General features: G+C 53.5%; 1 protein-coding gene across 2 annotated transcripts; it reads left to right on the forward strand.

Annotated features, from left to right (window-relative positions):
- Positions 1–7,531: 7,531 nt before the first annotated feature.
- Positions 7,532–20,930, forward strand: LOC309975761 (keratin, type I cytoskeletal 19). Of its 2 annotated transcripts, none has more exons than XM_082860991.1 (6): positions 7,532–7,580; positions 19,256–19,338; positions 19,566–19,722; positions 20,029–20,190; positions 20,303–20,428; positions 20,560–20,930. In XM_082860991.1, exons 2-6 carry the CDS (start codon positions 19,286–19,288, stop codon positions 20,812–20,814), a joined length of 753 nt encoding a protein of 250 aa, XP_082717117.1. In that variant the 5' UTR covers positions 7,532–7,580; positions 19,256–19,285; the 3' UTR covers positions 20,815–20,930. The 2 variants fall into 2 exon arrangements, with proteins under 2 accessions (XP_082717117.1, XP_082717116.1); XM_082860990.1 differs by lacking the exon at positions 7,532–7,580 and adding an exon at positions 17,301–17,757.
- The last annotated feature ends 293 nt before the right edge of the window (positions 20,931–21,223 follow it).

Consider the following 21,223-nt stretch of genomic DNA (forward strand, 5'->3'; position numbering starts at 1 on the left):
TGTGGGCCTCTCCCAGCCCTGGTGGAGTCACCATCTAAGACAGAACAGACAGAGGCGGTGTCTACATGGGCAGCAGGCCCATTGCAGCTGACTGCCACACCTGCATGTGTCAGGGTGCCCGCAGGATACAATGACTCTTGGGGTCAGCTGAAAGGACTTTAGAGAAAGAACTATTTTTGGAGGTCTGGACAGGAGCAGGGATGGGGTAGCAACCGGGGTGGGGGGCGGGGAGCATGGGAGCTGAAGGGACAGTGGAGGAGGGAGCAGTGTGATGGGAGCTGGTGGGGGTTGAGGCCAGGAGGGCTGCTCTGCAGAAGCAGCTGCCCTGGGGGGGGGAGTATAGGCCCAGCGTCTTTCTTCCCTCCTGTCCATCTCCTGCAGCTGTCCCCCATTGGCTGATCCAACGGGGGCAGCCAGAGATTAGCTGTCAGGGCACGGAGTAGGGCCAAGAAGGGTGGAGAATACATCTGGAAGGATGCAGAAGAATTATCAGGGTGGTGGGGACACAAACTTAAATAGCCAGAGCTTGCCCTCAGGAGCTCACCGTCTAGTAGACGAGATAAGAGCCAACTAACTCTCACCAGGTGGGGAGAGGATAGTCGAAGGAGAGGGTCAGATAAAGCACCAGATGGGCTAGAGGAGGGAAGGAGTTGGGGTGGACAGGGTGCCAGGGTCGCAGAGGCTTGAAGGAGGAAGTGGTGTATTGGTTTCCTATTTCTGCTCAAAAAAGTTACCTCCTTAAAACAACACAATCTTAGTATCTTATAGTTCTAACGGTCCGAAGTCTGAAATGGGTCTTCTGGGCTAAAATCAAGGTGTCAGCAGAACCGTGTTCCTTCTGGAGGTTTTAGGGGAGAATCTGTTTCCTTGCCTTTTCCAGCTTTTAGAGGCCACCTGCGTTCCTCGGCTTGTGGCCCCTTCCTTCTTCAATGTGCGTTGCTCCAAACTCTGTTTCTGTGGTCACATCTCCTGTCTCTGATTTTAACCATCTTGCTTCCCTCTTATAAGGACCCTTGTGATTGCACTGAGCCCATTTAGATGATCCAGGATAATGTCTCCATCTCAAGGTCTTTAACTTAATCACATTCGTAGACTCCCTTTTTGCCATGTGAGATACATAGTCATGGGTCCCGGAGATTAGGATTTGTACATCTCTGGAGGGTCACTATCTGCCTATCACATCGGGCACTGGAGAAGGGGTAGGGTTCGAGCTCTGATGGCTGAGGACAAGGACACTGCAGGTGGAGGGGATGGTGGAGCAGAGGCAGGAGCGTGAGGACATAAGCAGCTCCTGCCAGCACCTGATGTCTGGTTGCAGGAAGGTGTGGTTTTGGGGAATAGGCCTGGAAAAGTTGAAAGGCCAGTGCCTGCTCCATTTCCAAATCCAAATAGGTGGCCTCTGAGAAGAGGAGGCAAACATTGCCCCAGAGGGATGGTGGGGCTGGGGCGGGCCCTGTGGGTACCGGTTAGCATCGCTGTTTAGCTTTCATTCCCCTGCTTTATTGAGGGACCAGTCATGGCCAGTTTGCCCTTTGTGATTGTCCCTCAGTGACTGTTCTCCATTAGCCTGCTCTCCTCCCACCCATGTGACCCCCGCAGCTGACGGCTTTAGAATCAGTACCACTCTCTCCCCCACGGAAGTGTGGGTCTGGACTTTGCTCCCCTCCATGGCCTTCCCCAGCCTCCACGCCTCCAACTTTACTCCGCAGCCCCACTGAACTGCTCCCAGCTGCCAAATGCCCTGCATTCACTGACAAAAACCAGCACCTGCCGAGCGGCCGTCCACGCAGGGATGGTGGACATGTCACATCCTCTCCTCCTATTGGTGTTACAAGCTATCGGCTGTTGAAGGCTCTCCCTGTGCCAGGCACTGTTCGTTACATATGATTTTTATTTATCTCGCACAAACCCTCTGACGTTGGTGCTGTTAACCCCATTTCAGAGATGAGGAAACTGGGGTTGTGAAATGTTAAGTCACTGGCCTTGGATGACATGGCCTTAAAATAAATAGTGGATCCATGAATCAAACCCAGGCCACATTTTATAGGGGAGGAAACGGAAGTTCGGGGCAGTGAAACAACTGGACCAGGCTAATGAGTAGTTCATAAACTGAGGTGTGGCTCGTTTCAAAGGCCAGCTTGTCTGGCCTACTGGCCTACTACACAGTCACTCATTAACCTTAACTGCTGCACTAAACTGCTTAGCTCTGCCCCGTAGTTATTTGTACGTATCTTCCTTTGCTCCGCCTCCACCTTGCCTGCTACACAGGGAGCTGGCCAGGGGCTGGGCCTGGGTCTCTTTCATCTCTCACTGTATTCTGCACCTGGTGCAGGGCCTGGCTCAGAGCACATGCGTGGCAGACAAATGAGTGAGGCAGTAAATGATGCTTTCTGGGCATGGCTCTGGACACAGGTCAGGGAGGCCACCTGCAGCCACCGAGATCCAGAGGGGCTGAAGTCTTGAGGCCCTACTGGGCCCAGGCTTGGGCTCCCAGGCCATCCAAATTTCTTGGCAGGTCTGAAAGCCCAAGTTTGTTTTTTTTTCACAAATGTATTTTATATGTAGTTTTTGGAAGAGTTATTACATGCACAATATAGTACAAAATGTAAAAGTAGGAAGGATAGGGCTTCCCTGGTGGCGCAGTGGTTGAGAGTCCGCCTGCCGATGCAGGGGACACGAGTTCGTGTCCCGGTCCAGGAAGATCCCACATGCCGTGGAGCGGCTGGGCCCGTGAGCCATGGCCGCTGAGCCTGCGTGTCCGGAGCCTGTGCTCCGCAACGGGAGAGGCCACAACAGTGAGAGGCCAGTGTACTGCAAAAAAAAAAAAAAAGTAGGAAGGATAGACAACAAAATGTTAGTCTTCCTGCATCCTTTGAATCCAATCTCCTAGCTCCCCTCCCAGAAAGCATTCCTTGCCATCACTTCCTTGTGTATTTTTCTAGAGCTATCCTGTGCATATACAAATATATGTGTGTTCAAGTTCTTCCCTGGAGCACACATACAAAGGGTAGCAAATGATATTCTTTGCTCTGCAATCTTATTTTTCATCTAAGTATTTGGAAAATCTTTCCTATCAGTCCCATATAGAGCTGCCTCATTCTTTTTGATGGTTGCACAGTATTGTATTGTATAGAGGTATCATATAATGGATATTTAGATGTTTCCACCTTTTGCTATTATAAATAACACTGCAATGAACATCCTAGTACATCATGTCATTTTGCATGCTTGCAAAAATACACCCAAAAGATAAATACCTGTAAGAGAAGTTGATGGGTCAAAATTTTAAATCAATATTTAAAATTTTTTTTTTTTTTTTTTCTTTCTTAGCGGTACGCGGGCCTTTCACTGTTGTGGCCTCTCCCGTTGCGGAGCACAGGCTCCGGACGCGCACGCTCAGCGGCCATGGCTCACGCGCCCAGCCGCTCCGCGGCATATGGGATCTTCCCGGACCGGGGCACGAACCCATGTCCCCTGCATCGGCAGGCGGACTCGCAACCACTGCGCCACCAGGGAAGCCCAAATATTTAAAATTTTGATGGAAGTTGGAAATCACTGTTCATAGATTTTATACTGATTTTCCTGCTATCAACAATGAGTGGATTTTTCAGTTCCCCATATGCCCAACAAATAGTAAGTTACCTTTTCATCTTTACCAATGTGACATGTAAAAAATGAGAAATCATGATAGTCTAAATTTGCATTTATCTTATTGTGAGTGAGGTTGAACATTTTCATATATCTAAATGCAATTTGCATATCCTGAGATATATTTTATATATATATGTATTCTGGAAACTCTTTGCTCACATGCTTGGCTCTTTTTTCCTCCTGGGTTGTTGATCTCTTAGTTGGTTATTTGTAGGAACTCTAAATGTCTTAAGGCTATTGGCCGTGGGTTCATGATATAGCTTGCCAATATTTCCCCTTGGTTGTTCCCACAAATTCTGTAGTGAAAGGCTACTCATTAGCCTGGTCCAATTGCTTCACCGCCCTGAGCTTCAGTTTCCTCCCCTATAAAATGTGGCCTGGGTTTGATTCATGGATCCACTATTTATTTTAAGGCCATGTCATCCAAGGCCAGTTACTTAACGTCTCAGAACCTCAGTTTCCTCATCTCTGAAATGGGGCTAACAGCACCAACCTCAGAGGGTTTGTGCGAGATAAATAAAAATCATGTGTAACGAACAGTGCCTGGCACAGGGAGAGCCTTCAATAGCTGATAGCTTGTAACACCAATAGGAGGATTGGATGTGATATATCCACCATCCCTGCGTGGGCCCTCAGTTTCTTAGTTGGTAAAATGGGGATTTTGCTGTTTGCAACAGTATCTACAGCACAGGGGAGCTTTTATGATTTAAATAAGTCAGTGTTTGCTACATACTTGAACAGAGCCAGGCATGTAGTAAGGACTCAATACATTTGGGCTGTTTTTTTTTAAGATGTTGGGGGTAGGAGTTTATTTATTTATTTATTTTTGCTGTGTTGGGTCTTCGTTTCTGTGCGAGGGCTTTCTCCAGTTATGGCAAGCGGGGGCCACTCTTCATTGAGGTGCGTGGGCCTCTCACTATCGTGGCCTCTCCTGTTGCGGAGCACAGGCTCCAGACGCACAGGCTCAGTAGTTGTGGCTCACGGGCCTAGTTGCTCCGCGGCATGTGGGATCCTCCCAGACTAGGGCTTGAACCCGTGTCATTTGGGCTGTTTTTACAGCACCCTTTCTGGAACTTTCCACCCATCTGCCACCTTGGTGTCCTCACTCTGCTTACCCTGGGCTCTGCTCACTCTGCCTCCTCCAGGGGTGCCTCCCTGCTCACCCCAGGCCTCACAGGGCAGCTTTCCTTCCCTGAGCTCCCGCAGTCCTCTGTACGTGTCCCTCCTCTGCCCCTGGCCTGTCACCTGCTCTTGTCAGGAGCCTGCAGTGTTTACCCCTTTCTCGTCTGTGAGCTCAGCTCTTCCCCTGGGGGCAGACAGCTTGGTTCCAGGGTGCCTGCCTGCTGGTCTCAGTTCGGCTGCGGGAAACCAGCTGTGTGATCTCAGGGAGGCCAAGTCTCTCTTCTGTCTCTGTCTCCTGACCTACAAACTGATGGAGTTGGGTGAAAGCGCCAGTCGTTGAGCTTTAGAAGAGGAACAATCCTCTGCTCAAGCACAACCTTACAGGAAGCTGGCTGTGCGAAACCAGTGAGAGCAGAGCTGCTTTGGATGGAAGAATGTGAGTGTGTAAGTGTGTGTGTGTGTGTGAGCATGTGAGTGCGTGACTATATGAGTGTGGAGAGTGTGTGCACGTGTGTGAGTGAATGAGCGTGTATGCATGTGACAGCGAGCATGTGAGTGTAAGTGTGTGAGTGTATGTGTGAGCACACAATTGAGTGTGGAGAGTGTGAGAGCATGTGCACGTGCATATGTACAGATGTGTGAGTGTGAGCACACCTGTGTGAGAGTGAGTGTGTATGTATGAGAGTGAGTGTGTGTGTGTGTGAGTGTGTGTGGTCAGGCCAGACTTGAAAACCTCAGGGTGAGGAGGTCTCTGCCCTCCTGTCCTACAGGTGTAGGAGTTTCATCTGAGTCCTCTTGCTTGGCGCGCAGCGGAGGTTTACCGTATTTCTTTTTTTTTTTTTTTACATCTTTATTGGAGTATAATTGCCTTACAATGGTGTGTTAGTTTCTGCTTCATAACAAAGTGAATCAGTTATACATATACATATGTTCCCATATCTCTTCCCTCTTGCGTCTCCCTCCCTCCCACCCTCCCTATGCCACCCCTCCAGGCAGTCACAAAGCAACGAGCTGATCTCCCTGTGCTATGCGGCTGCTTCCCACTAGCTATCTACCTTACGTTTGGTAGTGTATATATGTCCATGCCTCTCTCTCGCTTTGTCACAGCTCACCCTTCCCTCTCTCCATATCCTCAAGTCCATTCTCTACTAGGTCTGTGTCTTTATTCCTGTCTTACCCCTAGGTTCTTCATGACATTTTTTTTTCTTAAATTCCATATATATATGTTAGCATACGGTATTTGTCTTTCTCTTTCTGACTTACTTCACTCTGTACGACAGACTCTAGGTCCATCCACCTCACTACAAATAGCTCAATTTCGTTCTTTTTGTGGCTGAGTAATATTCCATTGTATATATGTGCCACATCTTCTTTATCCATTCATCCGATGATGGACACTTAGGTTGCTTCCATGTCCTGGCTATTGTAAATAGAGCTGCAATGAACATTTTGGTTCATGACTCTTTTTGAATTATGGTTTTCTCAGGGTATATGCCCAGGAGTGGGATTGCTGGGTCATATGGTAGTTGGGGTTTACCGTATTTCTTAGTGGTCAAGATGCCGGTGAGGACAAGGTAAAGTGGGCCTGGCAGGAATGGCAAATTCCGGGTTCCCGGAGCCTCCCCTCCCCCTCCCTGGCTCAAACCCTTCCTTCTGAAAGCCCGGATACGGATCTCTGCCTGAAGGTGCTGGGTGGGTTTCCGCCTGCCGGGGACCTCTCTGTGTGTTTACTGAGCTAGGATTGATGTCTTCGCTGCATGTTCTGGTCTCCTCAGGCTCCTGCCCTAATCCCAGACCAGGCCTGCAAAGGAAGTCCCCGCCCCCCCCAACCCCAGCACATTCCACTGGACAGGGCTGGGGCTCAGGCCAGGGTGGCTGGAGGGCTTCCTGGCCCTGTGGCTCCAGAGCTGATTCCCCAGCTTCCCTGGTGGCACCTGGAAGGCCTCAGGCCTGGTGCTTGGGTGCCCCAGGCACCGGTGAGGGCTGGGGCTGGCATCCCATAGGTCCTGTCTGGAATAGCAGTGAAGTACCCAAGGGAGCCAATGAGGTTTTGTCCTCCATTAATGGTGTGTGTGTGTGTTTGTCTGGGGCGGGGCGCATTTTCCTTCCCAATCGACTGTTGGCTGACCAAAATGCCTGTTGGATACAAGGCCCCTGGCAGAGGACGGGGCCTCAGTCATTACTTCTGTGGGCAAAGGGCTTCTCCCCCAGCACACCCCAGACCTGGAGCCCTCCTTTGTTCCCCGCTTCCGGCAGCCCACCTTGTTCTGGGATTCTTTGCGGTTTCTACTTAATGAATGTTTATCCTGCAGCCGGCTGGAGCCAGGAGAGGCCAGGAAGAGCTGAGAGGAGCCAGGAAGGGCCAGGAGGGTCAAGGCTCAGCATTCTGTCTCCAGAGGGCTCTGAATTCCAGCTGCCCTCAAGAATGTACCCGCCCCCCCAACACACACCCTTCCATCTGCCCTCCTCCCTGGGGAAGTAGCTCTTTTTCCCGGAGCTTGGCCAACCTGATCACCCCTCCCCCAGTCTGCTGGGCTGCACTTGCCCTACTGAGGCCACTGACGCCTAGGGCAATTCAGAATTGAAAACATGTGAACACCTTCCGTCCCAGATTATAGAGGTGATACACGTTCACTGTTGCTCTGTTGAGATTTTGAAAAACGCAGGTTCTGGTCAGAAGTCACCTCCCAACTCCTGGCCCTGACTGTGGGCTCCTTGTGGGCAGGGCCTGTGTGGACACAGCCTTTGTCTTTCCCCCTCCCTCAGTGGGCATCAGCGCTGGCAGACGTGGGCACAGGGAGTGCTTAGTGAGTAGAACCCAATTAGAACCTAGTTCTGGACTTCATCCAAAGCGGATCCAGGGATGACCCTGCGGGGGCGGGGGGGAACCACTGACCTTCTCGGGGTGGGGGGCGGAATCGGATAAACCACGGGTCCAGACTGCAGTGCAGATGCCAGGCTCCGGCCCCAAGCTAGGAGCCATCCTAGATTCCTGTCCTTCCCTCGTGCTCCTCGTGACTCCATCAGCTCCACCCGTAGCCTCTGCGTCAAGCCACTTCTCACCAACCTCTCACATCTCCTTGAATCCAGCCCCCAGCTTCTCCTGCCTGGACTTTTGTCAGAGTCTCTTATCAGATCTCCAGCTTCCTCCTTAGCTCCTGGTCTGTGATCTGGAAAGCGGCCACAGGGATGCCAGGGCTCCTCCGATCAAGGTCCCTTTACTCTCAGTATAAAGCCCAGCTCCCTAGGAAGACTGCTGGCCTGTGTGCCTGGCCTCCTCCAGGACTCCCCTCCTGCACACCGCCCCTGGTATACGCTTCTCAGCTCCGGGCATTCTTCCTCAGGGAGTCTGCCTCTGCTGTGCCCTCAGCCCGGTCCCCGGGGATCTGGAGGCTCCTTCGCCTCTCTCAGGTCTCTGTCCACGTGCCACCTCCTCAGGGGCCTCTCTTCCATGCCCCCCAACGCCCTTCACTCCTTCCCTTCTTTGCTTCTCCCCGGGTGCCCTTCACTCCTAGAATCACACTGTCTGCCAGTGTGAAAGCTGGCAGAAGCCCAGCATGAAAGCTCAGGAGAGCAGGGAGATTTTGACTGTTTTGTTCTAGAAGCCCAGAGTCTAGAAGGTGACTGGCACATAGAGGGTGATCTGTAATTATTGGTCGAATGAAAACGAAAAAGGTCTTCTCCCTTTTTTTTCATCTTTTCCAGCAAATAATTATTAAGCATTTACTAGTGCAGGTGTTGGCCTGGGGCTAGATGCAGAGGGGAAGCTCTGTCTAGCTGGGGAGACAGAGCCAGGGCATTTGATGGGGCGAATCCGGGGCCTGGGGCCGGGGAGGCTGGGAAAAACTGGCCCAGCCTGAGTGGATCATGCAGACGTCCCAGAGGAGGTGATGCCCAAGCTGAGCGCTGAAAGAGGGACTTGAGTTACTGGCATCCAGGTAAAGGAGGCAGGTGAGAAGGGAGGATGCTCCAGGCCAGCGGAAGGGCCTGCTTCCCTCCTGGAGGGCAGGGATGTGGCCCTCACGGCCTAGGGTCAGCCTCTGGTGCACAACAGGTGTTTGGTGAAAATGCTGAGATAGCTTGAGTCCAGGAGCCACACCTGATTTTGAGGAAGACAGTTTCAGTTCCTGGACAGGAACCCTGCTGTGGGGAGGTCAGCAAGGGCTCTGTAGGGTTCACAGGATCAGATCAGTTTTGACATGGAAAGGATCCCACATGCTAGAGCCTCTGCCCCTGAGGGAGGAAGCGCCGGTTCCCTTGAGGATGCTGGTGGGAGGGAAGTTAGCAGAAGTCCACTCGGGGGACCACGGTGGGCTCTAGGAAATCAGGGCAGACACGGGACATTTTTCTTTCTCTCTGTCCTGTGTCTGGCCCTCCCCATGCCCCAGCTCACGTGGTACGGGCCAAGGTTTGGCGCAGGAATCTGAATGGGGCCCAAGTAGCCCAGAATCAGGGCAGAGGCAGAGAGAGGTACCCCTGGCTAAGTGGCCGGCCAGGGCCCTGCCTGTATGGAGAGGAGCTGAACCTGGTCACGTACACTCAGCCCTGTGGGAGGGGCGGGGCAGGGAGAGGCCAGTCCTGTCTCCCTGGGGCGTGGAATGTGGCACTTTGGGGGAGGCTGACCCTCTCCCTCCCCCACTGGTCTGGACCTGGGGCAGTTCCCCAGGACTCAGTGCTCCCTCCCCTCCCCCATGCTTGGTCCCTTTCCTGTCAGGCTGGTTTTTCCTCCCTGGGGGACTCTAAGAGGAACACCTGGGGTCATCCTGGGTCAGCCTGCTGTGTCCCACCTTCCCTGGGTTCCCACTCGTGGGAAGTGACAGCCGCACTGGGTCACTTGAGTTGCCGCAGAGCCTCGGTCCCCGTGACACCACCCACCTGGCCTGAACAAGCTTCAGCCATTTCTTGTCTCCATCCTTTACTCTGCATCATCAATCCTGGGACTAAGTCCAGGCCCTCTTTAGCCCCAACGGGTTCTATCTCAACAGACCTAACCTGGTCTCCCCACCCCTGGCCATGCCTCGCTCATCCTACCAACCCATTCAACGCGTGGAACCCACGGCAATTTCTAAACTATGAAATTGACCACATCACATCCCTGGTTGAAATGACTTTCCACTGTCTTCAGGATAAATCAACCCTTTGGCTGAGAGTTACAGCCCCTGCGATTTCTCCCCTGGCTTCGCCCCTCCCCCACATGCCCCCAACTGAACTGAATGTCCAATGGCTCCCGAGCTGGCCCCAGCGATCCCACTCTCCCAGGATCTTCTGCCTGATAAACACCAACAGGTCTTTCAGCCTCTTGCTCAAGGGTGGTGCCTCTGTGAAACATCTTGCTCCCAGGCAGAAATGAGGGCTCCCTCCCTTTGCCCCCCTCCCCGCCTGCCCGCTGCTGCGTGGGAATTCCCAGCACCCACACACCCGATTATGCTGATTTGTATGAGGTCCATATGCCTACTGGTTCAATAGTTATATATATATATATATTTTTTTTTTTAATAAATTTATTTTTATTTTTCGTTTACGATTTTTTTTGGCTGTGTTGGGTCTTCGTTGCTGAGCGCGGGCTTTCTCTAGTTGCGGAGAGCAAGGGCTACTCTTTGTTGCAGTGGGTGGGCTTCTCATGGCAGTGGCTTCTTTTGTTGCAGAGCATGGGCTCTAGAGCACATGGACTTCAGTAGATGTGGCACGTGGGCTCAGTAGATGTGGCTCGCGAGCTCTAGAGTGCAGGCTCAGTAGTTGTGGCGCACAGGCTTAGTTGCTCCGCGGCATGTGGGATCTTCCCAGACCAGGGCTCGAACCCGTGTCCCCTGCATTAGCAGGCCGATTCTTAACCACTGTGCCACCAGGAAAGCCTGGCTCAACAGCTTCAGGATGGTGGCCCATAAGTGGCTACTCCCTCCAGCACCGCTAGAAACTCCCTCACAAATGTCTCCCATGTGCTCTCAAGGTGGCTGCTGGTTGCAGGCTCAGGCGGGGGTCACTCCAGCTCCAGCCCACCTGTCCACGTGCACTACATGGGGAGGCTGGCTGCCCGTCGTGAGAACCCCCAGGTCCCTGCCAGAGGATGACACCGGATATTCCTAAGGCTTCCAATCCTTGGGGAACCAGAACAGAAGGGACCTTGCCCCCCCCCACCCCCGGGTCAAGTTATCCGAGCTGAAGGAGCCCTCCTGCACCCAGACTCTTTCCAAGTCCCTCTTGAAATGTTCTGTCATGGGACTTCCCGTGCTTCCAATGCAGGGGGCATGGGTTCGATCCCTGGTCGGGGAACTAAGATGCTGCATGCCACGTGGTGTGGCCAAAAAAAAAAAAAAAGAAAAGAAAAGTTCTGTCGCCTTCTCTTCTTTTCCCTTCTCACCTTCTTGCTTCATAAAGAGGGAAATCAGAGCAAAGGACCCAGGGGTAGGGGCAGGAGCCTAGAAACCTTTTGCGGGGGGCTCTTTTCTCCCCACATCTACTGCTCCTCTTTCCAAAACTTCCTCTCTCCTTTCCTAACCCAAGACTAGAATGTCAGAGTGTATGAGTGGGGACACAGAGGTCTGTGTTGTGGGTACAGGGAGGGGAAGAGGGATTTACTGGATTAAATATGGCCAGTTATAAATGTCCATCATATAGTGTTTCCTAAGAAATTATTTTTAATTAGCAATTAATCATTTTTAATTAACTAGTAATACGTAAATACATTCTTGTTGTAAAAATTAAAATAGCAGGGCTTCTCTGGTGGCGCAGTGGTTGAGAGTCTGCCTGCCGCTGCAGGGGACACGGGTTCGTGCCCCAGTCCGGGAAGATCCCACATGTCGCAGAGTGGCTGGGCCCGTGAGCCACGGCTGCTGAGCCAGTGCTTCCGAAGCCTGTGCTCCGCAACGGGAGAGGCCACAACAGTGAGAGGCCCGCGTACCGCAAAAAAAAAAAAAAAAAAAAAAAATTAGAATAGCAGAGACAAGCCTTGGTTCCCCTGACTACTATCCTTCAATCAGCTTCTCTCCAAGGAAATCTCTGTTGTCAGTCTGGTGTGTTTCCTTCCTTATTTATGTGCTTACGTGCATATTCATATGCACTTGTAGAAATATCATCTTTTAAGTGTATGTCAGCATTAATTATATGTATTGCTCTCCCGCTGCTTTTATTTTACCCAGCAGCTGGTTCTTTAAGATTCTTCACGTGACTAAATATCGACACGACTCATTCTGTTTAATTCTTCTCCCGCCATGTGAATGTTACATAGTTCACTCAACTGTCTCCCTACCTGTTGTTGTTTCCGTCTTTCCTTTATTACAAATGATGCTTCAGAGAGTATCTTTTTATATGCCTCCCTGAATATATGAACAAGGGTTCTTTGGGGTAAATGCAGAAGAGTGGAACTGGGGCTTGCAGGGTGTGTGGAATTTTTGAAAGAAAGACACAGACAAATCGCCCTGCAAAGTGGCGACTGCAACTTGCCTCCCGCTAATGTGCCTGTGGGAGTTCATTTGCCCACATCTTCCCCAGCACTTGACGTTATCAAACTTTGTAATTTTCCAGTCTAATGGGGAAGAGCGAATCTCCCATCTTCTCCTTGTTGCCCTTGATTGGGCTGGGAGGGGAAATTGGTGCTGGGTTTTGGGGTTTTTTTTTTGCCCATGGGTCATAATTTCCCAACTCCTACTTTATTTTTTAATTTTAATTTTATATTGGAGTATAGTTGATTAACAATGTTGTGTTAGTTTCAGGTGTACAGCAGAGTGATTCAGTTATACATATCCGTGTACATCTATTCTTTCCAGTTAACTTGGTGCTGTTTATAGAAACTTCTAGCTAGCCCTGTTCAGAGTTGCATCTTCTACTTCTCCTTTCAGGGTCCCTGGTGCCCCAATTCCCGAGCTTCTGGGTTTTGTGTTGAGAATCTTCGTGCTTCTGTGAATTTCCTGCCCTCCCCTCCTCTGTCCCTTCCCTATGCTCCCGAGCCCTAGGTCTCAGCTTCCTCGTCTGCTTTTAGTTACCATTTTCGAGCTTTAAAATTTTTTGTGGCCATTTATCATCTTCTGTTGTCTCTTCTTTTATTCTTTTAAAATAGTCCTTTACTGTCAGCTTAACAGGGTTTTAGGAAGGTGCAAAAATGAATGTGGGTATTCAATCTACCACATTTAATCAAAACGAAATGTCTCCATAATCCCCTGCCAGACTGTCAGCTTCTTAGAGGCAGGAAAGGCTTGTATTTACTTCTGTATCCCAGCATCTAGCATCTTGCCTGGCAAATAGGGGATAGGACTTGATACACTTTTGCTGAATGGAGGAGCGAGTGAGAAAGTATTGATAGCTGAGCATCTTGTGCTGATGGTCCTTAGGAAGGGGATGTTGCTTAGGGAAGGGTTACCAATTTACATGACAGGCAAGTCCATGAAGTCTTGCATCCTTTTCCTTTCTGTCCTCCAGCTGATCACTTCTGTTTACATACATGAGCCCATCTCCTCTTCAAGGCTGAACTTTGAATCTTGTTTGTATGACCCACTGGCTGACCAAACAGATACTTGTGTATCCAAGCAGGGAGGACAAGTTGGGACCTTGGCAGGTGACGCTATGCCTTTCCCAACTTGACGACCCTTTCTCCAGACCAGTGGAAGAAATCACCTTAACCCCCAACTCATGAGAGGAGGGACAGCGTTAGTGGTTGGGACTACAGCTTTCGGGAGTTAAAGATCTGGGCTTGAATCCTGGGTCCACTATTTACTTGTGTGACTTTGGTCAAGTTAGTAACCATTTTGAGCCTCAGTTTTTTGGTCTATAAAATGGGGATGATAATACTTTAAGTCACAGGATTAGTTGAGATAATGTATACAAAGTGTTTAACCTAGAGGCTGGTCCAGTAGATGCTGGCTGTCATCATTTTCACCTTTGTCATATCATCGTCGCCCTTATTGTCATAGTCACACCATTTCGTTCTACCCAGGGACTAGGACTCTCACTTCTTTCCAGTGGTCCCCAACCACTATTTCATTTCCTCAGGGATGATGAAAACTCCCCTACCTTGAATCCCTCCCCTCTGGGAACTGCAATCTGCATTTGCTCTAGTGTAAGAAGCTTCTAGGGTGGGTCCAGGTGGAGATGCAGAGAGAACCGTTGGCCTCAGGATTTGGACACAAGTTAGCCATGTGACCTCAGGAGAGTCACTTTACCTCTCTGAGCTTCCTTGGACTGGACCAGCTTTTCTTGTGATATATGGATTATTAATAGGCATTACCTGACAAAAGACGCCATGGTCCCGTATATTTTGGAACTGCTGATTAAATGAAGTTAAATAATAATACTTAATATAATACTTACATGTATATAATACATTATATACAATCAAATGATAAGTATTTATTGTGTTACATTGTTATTAAATAGTACATCACTATCTATCTAATTAGCACCTATCTAACCACTGAAACAACTCCAGGAACTAGATTGTTATTATGATTATTATGCCTCTTTTACAGATGAAGGACTGAGGTTCTCACAGCCTTTAGTACCATGCATTGTGAATTTCCAAAAGGGAGTGGGGACAGCAGTGTTTCTGATCCTATCTGACAGCGGCCCCCCTTTCCCACAAGGATGTCGTGGGGCTGCGGCTCTGCAGCAACAAGTCAGGGGAAGGCTGGGCACTTTCCTCTCCGGGATCCTTTCATGCTCAAACATTCCCTTTTCATCACTCCTGACCCTGTGTGCCCCTCCTCTGCAGACTGTGGGTCCCCAGGCTGGAGATCAGGACTTGGGAAAGGAGCTACTCCGATCAGGTTCTACAAGTTCTTGCCCTCACTCAGCCAGGGGCAGATCAAGGACTCTGCTCGTGGGCAGTCTGTTTACCTGTTTACCGCAGCTTGATTCCTCAGTTCCGTCTCTGGGGGTGGGGCGGTGGGGGGCAGATGTGCCAGAGAAGTGTTTAAAAGCCACACAACTCACGGTGGAAGGTGCTAGGCATTGTTCTGGCCAGAGAGTGGGAGCAGGGGACTGTCTTTGGGGTTAGCCTAGGATTTGGGGGGAAGAGACTCAAAGGAGTCATTTTGGAGCTGGGACTTCCTTGGAAGGGAGAGTGCAGCCTCTGTTGCACTCAGGACCCCAGGCCATGGGGCTGAGGGTTAAGAGGCTGGAAGCCAGAATCTGACACTCCTGGCTGTCCATCTCGAAGCTTCTGTTTCCTCATCTGTAAAATGGGCATAAGAATACCTTTTCCACTGGGCTGCTTTGGGGATCCAATGAGATCTGAAAAGGCTTTGTAAATGGTACTTCCCTGCAGTCAGTTGTTCTTATGGCTTTGGGGTAGGGGGCTGGGACTCTAAGCTCTTCTGAAGTTTAGTGAACTCACAACCCGTTAATCTGGAGGAGAACTGCTGGTCCTATTCTTTGTTTCCTAATGCAAAGTCCCTTCCCAAACTCTCCTATCAGGCCACAGAAGCAGAGGTTCCAGCTGGGGCTTGGTGTGCTAGCAACCATCTGGCCCATCTCCCCCTTCCCCTACCAGGAGCAGGCCTCCTCCTTCAGGCCAAATAGTGACTCACGTCAGATCAGCCCTGGCAGCTACAACCTTTGTGAAAGCCCAGCCACACCCTGATTGCAGGGCCAGCCTTGAAGCTCCTTCCCCCTCGGAGCCCCGGGACCCACTTGCAGGTCTGATTCACTAGTTTGAACAGCCTCAGGCTGGCTTTCCTAGTGGCTTGGGGCTGCTCCTGGTGGGTTATGGGTGTGTGTGTGTGTGTGTGTGTGTGTGTGTGTGTGTGTGTGTGTGTGTGTGTGTGTAGGGGGGGTTTGGTGCCCCTGTTCCTGGATCCATTGGTGGCCAGAAGACAGTTTATTGGGGACAGGTTTCAGAGGCTGGGGACAAGTCTTCATTTAGCCACAGGTGACCCAGGTGATAATATGCAGAGAGGAGGCCTAAGGTTTCACAGGAAACTGAGAATAACTGACCGATCTCCCTACCACCCTGTCAAAAGGGCACCGGGCCTCTGTCCTGAGATTGGGTGGCTGCTTTGACATAAGGATGCAAAGGAACTGCGGGGACAGTTCTGAGGAGGTGTGAGGTCCCTGCGGACAGGAACTGGGGTGAGGCTGCTTCAGGACCCTGCAGTGTCTGGCAGGGGGGCCTCCAAGGCGATCATAAAGGTGGGTGGAGTTACTGAGCTGGATGAAGAACGGGGCTGGGGGCTGTGTATGGAGCGGAGGGACCCCTTCCTCTGTTATCGAAACTCTCCACCTTGCGTGTGGGCGCCCTCCCTAGCAATCCAGTCATTCATCCATGTACTAGGACAGGACTGTTAGGCACAGGAGGATTCAGCCTCTGACACCCTCCTTGGAGATGCTCACAAGGGGGTAGGGATTCCATCCTGTCTCTGGGCGGCAGGTGCTAAAAGTCTCATGGGCGGGCTTCCCTGGTGGCGCAGTGGTTGAGAGTCCACCTGCCGATGCAGGGGACGTGGGTTCGTGCCCCGGTCCGGGAGGATCCCACATGCCGCGGAGCGGCTGGGTCCGTGAGCCATGGCCGCTGAGCCTGCGTGTCCGGAGCCTGTGCTCCACAACGGGAGAGGCCACAACAGTGAGAGGCCCGCGTACCACACACAAAAAAAAAAGTCTCATGGGCGAGTTACTCACCTCCCTTAGGCTCAGATGCCTCACTACAGCATCACTTCAGTAAGTCTGCATCGAATGCATGCTTTTGGGGTTGGAGGGTAGAGGGTTGTCCTGGTTGGGGGTGGGCATGGGTGGATGGTTGGTGAGAGTACTGAGTCGGGGGTTCAGCTCCCAGGTGGATCTCCGGCTTGAGCTCGGGATTCTGAAGGTGCCTTTTACAGTCCCGCTGCAGAACCCCTCCCAGCAGCTGTTCCCAGGAGCCTATTGTCACCTTGGGGCTTTGTATGGCCACAGCAGGGTGGGGCGGCTTTGTCTCAGGAGGCCTGGGAAGTTGCAGCTCAGAGCACCTCATGTGGGGGACTGAGGGGGGGTCAGGGTGTGGGTGATCCCCAAGGGGCAGGTTCTGAGAGACTGTAATTCCCAGTGGGGTGTAGGAATCAAGTGAATGTACTTTGGGGGGGTTAATTTTGATCACAAGGAAGGGGCTCAGAATGTGATGGGGGGACTCTGAGTGAGGGATCACGGGGTGGGGGGCTGACGTCTCGTCGTGTACTCTCAGAAAAACTGTAATTCCTGGGGGGTGTCAAACTCTGGGTGATCTTAATGGGGGAGGGCCAGCATGTGAACTGCGGGGATGTCTAAGTGTACGTGTGATGGGGGTGAATATCCGAACGAGTGTGCCAGCGGGGTGTGTGGCTGGGCATCTGAGTGGGCTGGTGTGGGGCAGCTCTCCGGAGGGCGGGAGCCTCTGGTCCCAGGGAGGGGAGAGTCGGAAGCAGAGCCGCCAGGAACTGACCAATGGGGAGAGCGCCCGTATTTGCTCTCAGGAGCCTGCAAATTCCTGGGCCCTCAGAAATCCGCCCGACACCGTCCCCCCTCCCCCGCCCAACCCCGGGCATAAAAGGCGCCAGGTGAGGGCCTCGCCACTCCTCTTGCCGACTGCAGCCACTCCGACCGGTGTCGCCCGCGTCCTCCTTCGCCATGACTTCCTACAGCTATCGCCAGTCGTCGGCCACCTCTTCCTTCGGGGGTCTGGGCAGCGGCTCCATGCGCTTCGGGGTGGGAGGCGCCTTCCGCGCGCCCAGCATCCACGGGGGCTCGGGTGGCCGCGGCGTGTCGGTGTCCTCCGCCCGCTTCGTGTCCTCGTCCTCCTCCGGGGGCTACGGCGGCGGCTATGCGGGCGCCCTGGCCGGCTCCGACGGGCTGCTGGCGGGCAACGAGAAGCTCACCATGCAGAACCTCAACGACCGCCTGGCCTCCTACCTGGAGAAGGTGCGCGCCCTGGAGGAGGCCAACGGCGACTTGGAGGTGAAGATCCGCGACTGGTACCAGAAGCAGGGGCCCGGGCCCGCCCGCGACTACAGCCACTACTTCAAGACCATCGGGGCCCTGCGGGACCAGGTGGGAGGCGGCCCGGCCGCGGGAAGTGCACCTGTCGCGAATACCCAGCCCCGCGGGCGGGGTGAGGCCCGAGGCGGGGGCGGCGGGCTCCAGAGCCACCTCCCGGCCGGGGCGGGAGCGAGGGTTAGGATGGGGGAGGGCCCGCAGGGTGGGGCGGAGGGAAGCCGGCCGGTGAGGAGGGGCAGGACCACGGGGCAGGAAGTGGAGGCCTGGTTGGGGGGAGCGGGTTAATGTGGGGGGACTGGAGGGCGGGAGGAAGAAGGCGCGCCGGTCGGCTAGGCCTGGGAAAGGGGGGAGGAAGGAGGGGGAAGAGATGGGGCGCGCTGTGGGCTGCCCTGAGGTCTGGACCTGAGTCGCTGTGCAACAGGGAAATGCAAGAGTTTGGCCAGGGAGGAATCTGGTTCTCGCCGGGCCAGACCTGCCTTCTGCTGCCCCCGGTGTGAGGCCCTCTGCATTCCTTGTCTCCCGCCGGGCGGGTCTGGTTTCCATCACGCAGAGGCTGAAGCCCCTCCCCCGCCCAGGGGGCCACTGGGGACTTCGAGGAGCTCTAGGAGGAATGGGAGAGGCTAACTCTGGCCCCTGGGCAAGGAGGGACATATGCTGTGGCCCCCGGACTGGGTAAAGGAGAGACGAATGCTGAGCTTGTGAAGACCTCTGTGGAGAGGCCCCGTGCCGTGTGGGTGGAGACCCCAAGTCCCTGCTACAGCCTCTTGCTGGGAGGCCCTCAGGGTCCTTCAGGGTGGGGCTTGGTCTCTGCCCACAGGGAACGCCTCAGAGCTGGGATCTCGGTCCCGAAGAAATGTTTCAGAAGCCAGTGGGACATTTAACAGCCTCACACGTTGGGTCTCCAAACGCACAGTCCCCACAGCGTAGGCCAGGGCCCACCCTGTGCCTGGAGTGCTGCTGGGTGCCAGGGGCCTAGACCAGACCCGTAGATGAGGGAGAGCTAGAGGTGTAAACAACAAGCGTAGTGCTTTCAAACTTTTTTATAAACTGTGACCCACACAAGGGAATACACTTTGCCTCAAAGAGGAGGCACAAAGTGTCGGCACATAATAGATGCTCGACAGAGCGCTTTCCCTTCCCCGAAGGCAGAAGGTGCTTTGAGTAGGGGTCAGACCACAGCCCACCCCTGTGCTCCCTGCATCTGGTTTGCGGATCACTCGAAGTTGCCTCCCTACGAGCATTTAGAGTTTCCCTGGGTGCAGGTGGTGGAGACTTTTCCCCCCAGGCTTACCTCCCTGCCCTTGCTGTTTCCCCCCGGCTCAGCCTCCCTGGCGGTAGTTTCTCCCGCTCCAGCTCCTGGGCCTGGACCCATTCCAAGGCCTCCCAGAGAGCAGGCTGTTGGGCAGCCTGGGGTGGCTGAGGCTTTGGTCTCCAGGCGGTGGAGGCACACAGGCACACACACTCCTTTGCTCTTCTCTCTCCTCTGGGAAGAAAGTGGGTGGACGGTGCCCATGTACGAACTGGTGCTAACCTCCTGCCTTCCGCCTTCCAGATTCTTGGTGCCACCGTTGAGAATTCCAGGATGGTCCTGCAGATCGACAACGCTCGTTTGGCTGCAGATGACTTTCGAACCAAGTGAGTGTCTGTGCCTTGGGGGCTGCAGAAGCCAGGGCAGGGGCGGGGGGCAATCTCAGGCCCTTATGGGGCTCAGTGCCGTGGGGAGAATGGACTCTGCTCTCACCCACCCCAGCTGGTCTGAAGCACACCCCATCCCCCATGGGCCCCTGAACCCAGGGGAGGTGGGGAAGTCTTCAGAGGTGCAGAGGAAATGCTGGCCTGACTGCAACTATTTCCTCCGAAAGGTTCGAGACAGAGCATGCCCTGCGCGTGAGCGTGGAGGCCGACATCAACGGCCTCCGCAGGTTGCTGGACGAGCTGACCCTGGCCAGGACCGACCTGGAGATGCAGATCGAGAACCTCAAGGAGGAGCTGGCCTACCTGAAGAAGAATCACGAGGAGGTGGGTTTCAAGCTGGGCTTCCCATCCATCCCCGCCCAGCTTCCCAGAGCTGAGGACACTTTTCTTTATCCTGTACCCTCTGACCGTGGCCACATCTGCTGCACCCTTGACCTGGCCCTGAGTGTGTCATGTGGCTCCCAAGCGTTCCAGCAGGGGATGGTGGTGACCCCATCTGTACCCCAGTGCTGGCTCCTAGGTCTGCACCTGAAAACCAGACCCCTATGGCCTGGGGGATGGGGGCGTGACCTGGCTCAGGCCCAGCAGGCTCTGGGCCCTGACATGCCCATCTCTGCTGTATCTTTCTAGGAAATCAGTGTCCTGAAGGGCCAGGTGGGTGGTCAGGTCAGCGTGGAGGTGGACTCCGCTCCGGGCATCGACCTAGCCAAGATCCTGAGCGACATGAGAAGCCAATATGAGGTCATGGCTGAGAAGAACCGGAAGGATGCTGAGGCCTGGTTCACCAGCCAGGTATGGACGGGGAGGCAGGTGCCCCTTGGGGAGGTGGCAAGGAGAGCGGGCTTAATGCTCCCAGGCAAGGGTCTGCCTCAGCGCTTACTCCCTCTGCCTCCTCTCACTGCAGACCGAGGAGCTGAACAGGGAGGTCGCTGGCCACACGGAGCAGCTGCAGAGCAGCAAGACGGAGGTCACCGACCTGCGGCGTACCCTCCAGGGTCTGGAGATCGAGCGGCAGTCTCAGATCAGCATGGTATGTGCCCTCTGCCCTGTGGGATGCGCACTCGTGTCCTTGCGGCCTCGGGCAGCCTGGATGGTGGCTGGGCCCATGCCATTGCTGGGCACCGGGCTCTGCTGAGTCTCCTTCCCTCTCCCTGCCCTCAGAAAGCTGCCCTGGACAGCACGCTGGCCGAAACGGAGGCTCGCTTCGGAGCCCAGCTGGCGCAGATCCAGGCGCTGATCAGTGGTGTCGAAGCCCAGCTGAGCGATGTGCGTGCCGACACAGAGCGGCAGAACCAGGAGTACCAGCACCTAATGGACATCAAGTCCCGGCTGGAGCAGGAGATCGCCACCTACCGAAACCTGCTGGAGGGCCAGGACGCCTACTACAACGACCTGTCCACCCCGAAGGTCCTCTGAGTCTGGCAACCTCCTGGCCTTCCTACTCTGCTGCAGAGGGATTCCCCTGGGTAGGGGCATGGGAGGGGAGGGACCCTTATCCCTGGCTCTCCCCCTGATCTTCCAATAAAACTTTATGGCCCAAGGGAGGAAGGACGTTGAGTTTGTTATTTCAGCCCATGGTGGGGGTGCCAGGCCTTGGCACTGTTTAGGTTTTATTGTTTAGGTTTCATTTGGACCAGAGTCCACGCTTTCCCGGGAAAGGGGAGGGAGGGCGCTCACAAACTCCAGCTGTTACGGTAATTCCTTTGCAGAGGTCTTCATGTATCTCACCTGTTCCCTAAAACAAGGATGTTTAATAAGCATTGCTCCCATTTTACAGAGGGATAAACTAAGGCTCAGAGAGGCGAGGTGGGTTGTTGTATATATA

Source organism: Leucopleurus acutus (genome assembly GCF_964270905.1).
Source record: "Leucopleurus acutus genome assembly, chromosome: 19".
Taxonomy (NCBI): Eukaryota; Metazoa; Chordata; class Mammalia; order Artiodactyla; family Delphinidae; genus Leucopleurus; species Leucopleurus acutus.

What these genes read in the sequence shown, in the direction of transcription:
- LOC309975761 (XM_082860990.1), top strand. Translation starts at nt 17,338, where the DNA reads ATGACTTCCTACAGCTATCGCCAGTCGTCGGCCACCTCTTCCTTCGGG. An exon ending in TCGGGGCCCTGCGGGACCAG is followed by an intron (nt 17,758 to 19,255) that starts GTGGGAGGCGGC and finishes TCCGCCTTCCAG; the next exon opens with ATTCTTGGTGCCACCGTTGA. An exon ending in GGCAGTCTCAGATCAGCATG is followed by an intron (nt 20,429 to 20,559) that starts GTATGTGCCCTC and finishes CCCTGCCCTCAG; the next exon opens with AAAGCTGCCCTGGACAGCAC.